This window comes from Habropoda laboriosa, unplaced genomic scaffold (genome assembly GCF_001263275.1).
Source record: "Habropoda laboriosa isolate 0110345459 unplaced genomic scaffold, ASM126327v1 scaffold1267, whole genome shotgun sequence".
Lineage (NCBI taxonomy): Eukaryota > Metazoa > Arthropoda > Insecta > Hymenoptera > Apidae > Habropoda > Habropoda laboriosa.
The window spans coordinates 14,791-18,095 of NW_017101388.1; the positions used below are offsets into that span (position 1 = coordinate 14,791).

General features: G+C 25.1%; 1 protein-coding gene across 1 annotated transcript in view; it reads right to left on the bottom strand.

The window, feature by feature from the left end:
• Positions 1–2,091: 2,091 nt before the first annotated feature.
• The window catches only part of LOC108578112 (transcription initiation factor TFIID subunit 3-like), a 31,033-nt gene continuing 29,819 nt past the window's right edge, over positions 2,092–3,305 (bottom strand). The window contains 2 exon segments of the mRNA XM_017941372.1: positions 2,092–2,386; positions 2,977–3,077. Of these exon segments, the coding sequence (XP_017796861.1) occupies positions 2,251–2,386; positions 2,977–3,077 (237 nt within the window). The 3' untranslated portion in view covers positions 2,092–2,250.

Here is a 3,305-nt window from a genome sequence, read left to right on the forward strand (position 1 = left end):
AGCCCATTTCTATCATAGTTATAATGATTCATCTAATAACAAAAGAAATAATATATTATCTGAATTATGCATAACAATGTTTAATATATTACTTTTTATATTTTTGGACAATATATTAAAATTAACCCTAACAACTGTTAAATTTTTCTATTATTCACAAATTAACATTAACAAAATCATTTAATACTTAAATAAAGAAAAGTTATATAGAAATAAAATGGAATTCAATTTAGTCATTTATATTGAAAACAATAGATTATAAATACAATGCTTAAATCTTATTGTTTTTCTTGACTAAAGTTTAGCACTTATCACATTGAGACCCAACCACTTCATTATATTCGTGACAGTGTATTTGTTTACACAATTATGTATAAATACATCACTATACATTTTTGCAATACCATTTTTATCTATAATAATTGAATTGTAATCTAAATAATTATGTCATAAGTAACTAATAATAATTAAAGATATATGTATAACATATATTTATGTATTAATATTTATTGTCAATTGAATAGATCGATTTAGTCATTTAGCTGTTTGCTATCAATCTATAAAATGGGTACATCTATCCACATGGGTATCAATGTGGTAAACAACACGCTATTTGTTTTTATGAAAAATATATTTTATACTGTACATCATGCATTATAAGTTTCATAATTATTTGAAAATAAACATGAGAAACACCATTCTTATTTACAAATTCAAAAACATATTAGAAAAATACTTATAGTTGTAAGGGTTAATATTATAAGTGCAAAGCAATCAGTCAACTTTTTATAATTATAATCGTAGTGGTCCACAATTATGGGACTATTTGAATATACTAAATATAGGTGAAAAAATGTACACAATGTATTATTACGCAGAAGTCTCTGCTTTAATAAAAGAAAATAGAATTTTCTTAATATATAATTTTCAATTTTACAAGATTAGTTTTAACACGTTGACTGCTACACATGAACAATGCTATTTATGACCGAATTTTTAACGTCATTTCCATATAAGTAAGATGTTCGTTGCGTTGGATTTACATTTTTAATAATTGTAAAGAAATATATAATATATGTTAGATTTTCTAAAATACATAACACTCAATGTTACATACTGGCAGTAAAATATGCAGAATTTCATAGAAATCTGTAATAGAACATTAACACGTTCGCTATCACCGACGCAGCATATGTGGTCCAGAATCGATTGCCCAGCGTGCTATCGATTTTCTGATAGCAGCGAACGTGTTAAACATTATAATCATATAATATACTTTAATTAACATATTCTATACAAAAAACATATTCTACACAAAAATGAATCCAAATAAAAACAAACTGTACTTAATTTTAAATAACATGTAATCAAAGTTATCTATAAGATAAGATATTTTTAGTAACAATTACTTATTAACATACTGATTTAATTCAGTATAAATACGCAAATGAATTATAATAAGGATAAATATTTTATTACACGCATGTTCAAATATTTAGTTTTTATCTTTCTCCAATATAAATAAAATGCTTTACAAAGAACTGAACAATTTTTTAGTTATAAGTTACAGAAATAACATATGAATTAAATATTTTATACCTACTTCCAAACAGTAATCATTAATTACCTTAAATAGACTTCAATAGATAAATTCAGAAGTATGTAAATTGAGTGAAAAAGTATCAATATATAATATTATTGCTATTAGATTCTTAGGCTTTTTACTACAAGTTAAAATTCATTTTAAAATTGAATTATTATTTTATGATTTATATTACTTTATATTTGAAAAAAAACTATAGTTGTGTTACAGTCATACCAATATAATATGAATATGGCATATTTTTTTCTTATTATAAGGAGACAATAATTGTAGAAGATTAATATTCAGAACTTAAAATTTAGTATTCAATAACTTTGTGCTCTTTTATCAGCTATCAACGTGTTAAAATTAAATTATAAATTTGTGTTAAAGATCACTAAAAATAACATTTTTTAAGTCAATTGAATTGCACTATCTTTCATTTTTTTACTTTTCTTCTTTACAGTCTTAACCTTCATCATAGTCTTTCCAGCCTTTCCCTTGGTGGGTACAGATTTTTCTTTTAACGATTTCATTTGTAACTTCATTTCAGTTTTTGACAATTTCTTGTTTTTTATACTCTTCACACTGAGCTTGCTGTCTTTTTTAACTTTGGTAGCAGTTTGAATTGTTATGCCGGATCTTACACAAGACCCGGGTAGCTTGTACTAGGCAGCAACTTTGACTTTTTTCTTCCTTTTTTTCTTCTTTTTATCATGATGAAGTTCTTGTTTCTTCGCTATACAAAGGCGGCAATACCAATCCTCGTTGTCAGCTGGTGGTACTTGCATACCAACACATACCCTAAATGATTAAAAATATATAAATTAAGTATAAAATATACCTATAAAACAATAAAATTATAAGACAAAAACTGTTTTTCAATTTAATATATTATATTTTACTTTAAAGTTTATCATAAATGAGAAACGTAAATATGATAAAGGCCAGAATCTCTTACCTTGCTGTTTTGTAATGGAAAGTAAATGACAAAGTACTAACAGTATAGAAATTTAGAAAACAAAAATTAAACTAGCTAGAAGAACAAAAGATAAAATAACACAAATAGTAATAAAAAGAAAGATAGTTGAAGATTTTAGTAACATCATGCAAATATAGTGAAAGTGAGATTATGACTAGTTATATTCTAGTTAACTAAATGACTTAAATGATTAAAATATTTTTATTTTTACTACAGATCCTAAGATTGGTAATGTAAGATTATTCAGACAATTAAGTAATTTACTGTATATGTTTGCATTGCCAATTTGCATGGTTTTCTTAGGAAATAAGAAAAATTCTGAAAAATGTGTAAAATTTAAATTCTAACCACTTTTAGGTTTTTAATATCAACGTGTGTAAAATAAAAGAATATGTGTACTTTTATTACAAACCAGTGATACCACGCGTCGCAATCATCGCAACCCACCATGGGTGATCCATCATCCTGATTACCACATGCAGGACATATCCAAACTTGATGGCCACCTTGATCCTGAAAGACTCATGTGACGATAAAAACACAATATATTTTACTTTTATTGTATTTATGGTTGACTCAACTCATCTTTTGTATTAACATGTTTTGAGACTCAAAAATATACCAAATACTTAAAGAAAATGAACAATTTCTTATTGAAAAACTTATAAGATGCATTAAACTTTTAAATCATATATTTTGTTGTTTGTGCGGTATATAGTTATAATGTTATGGAATGAACAA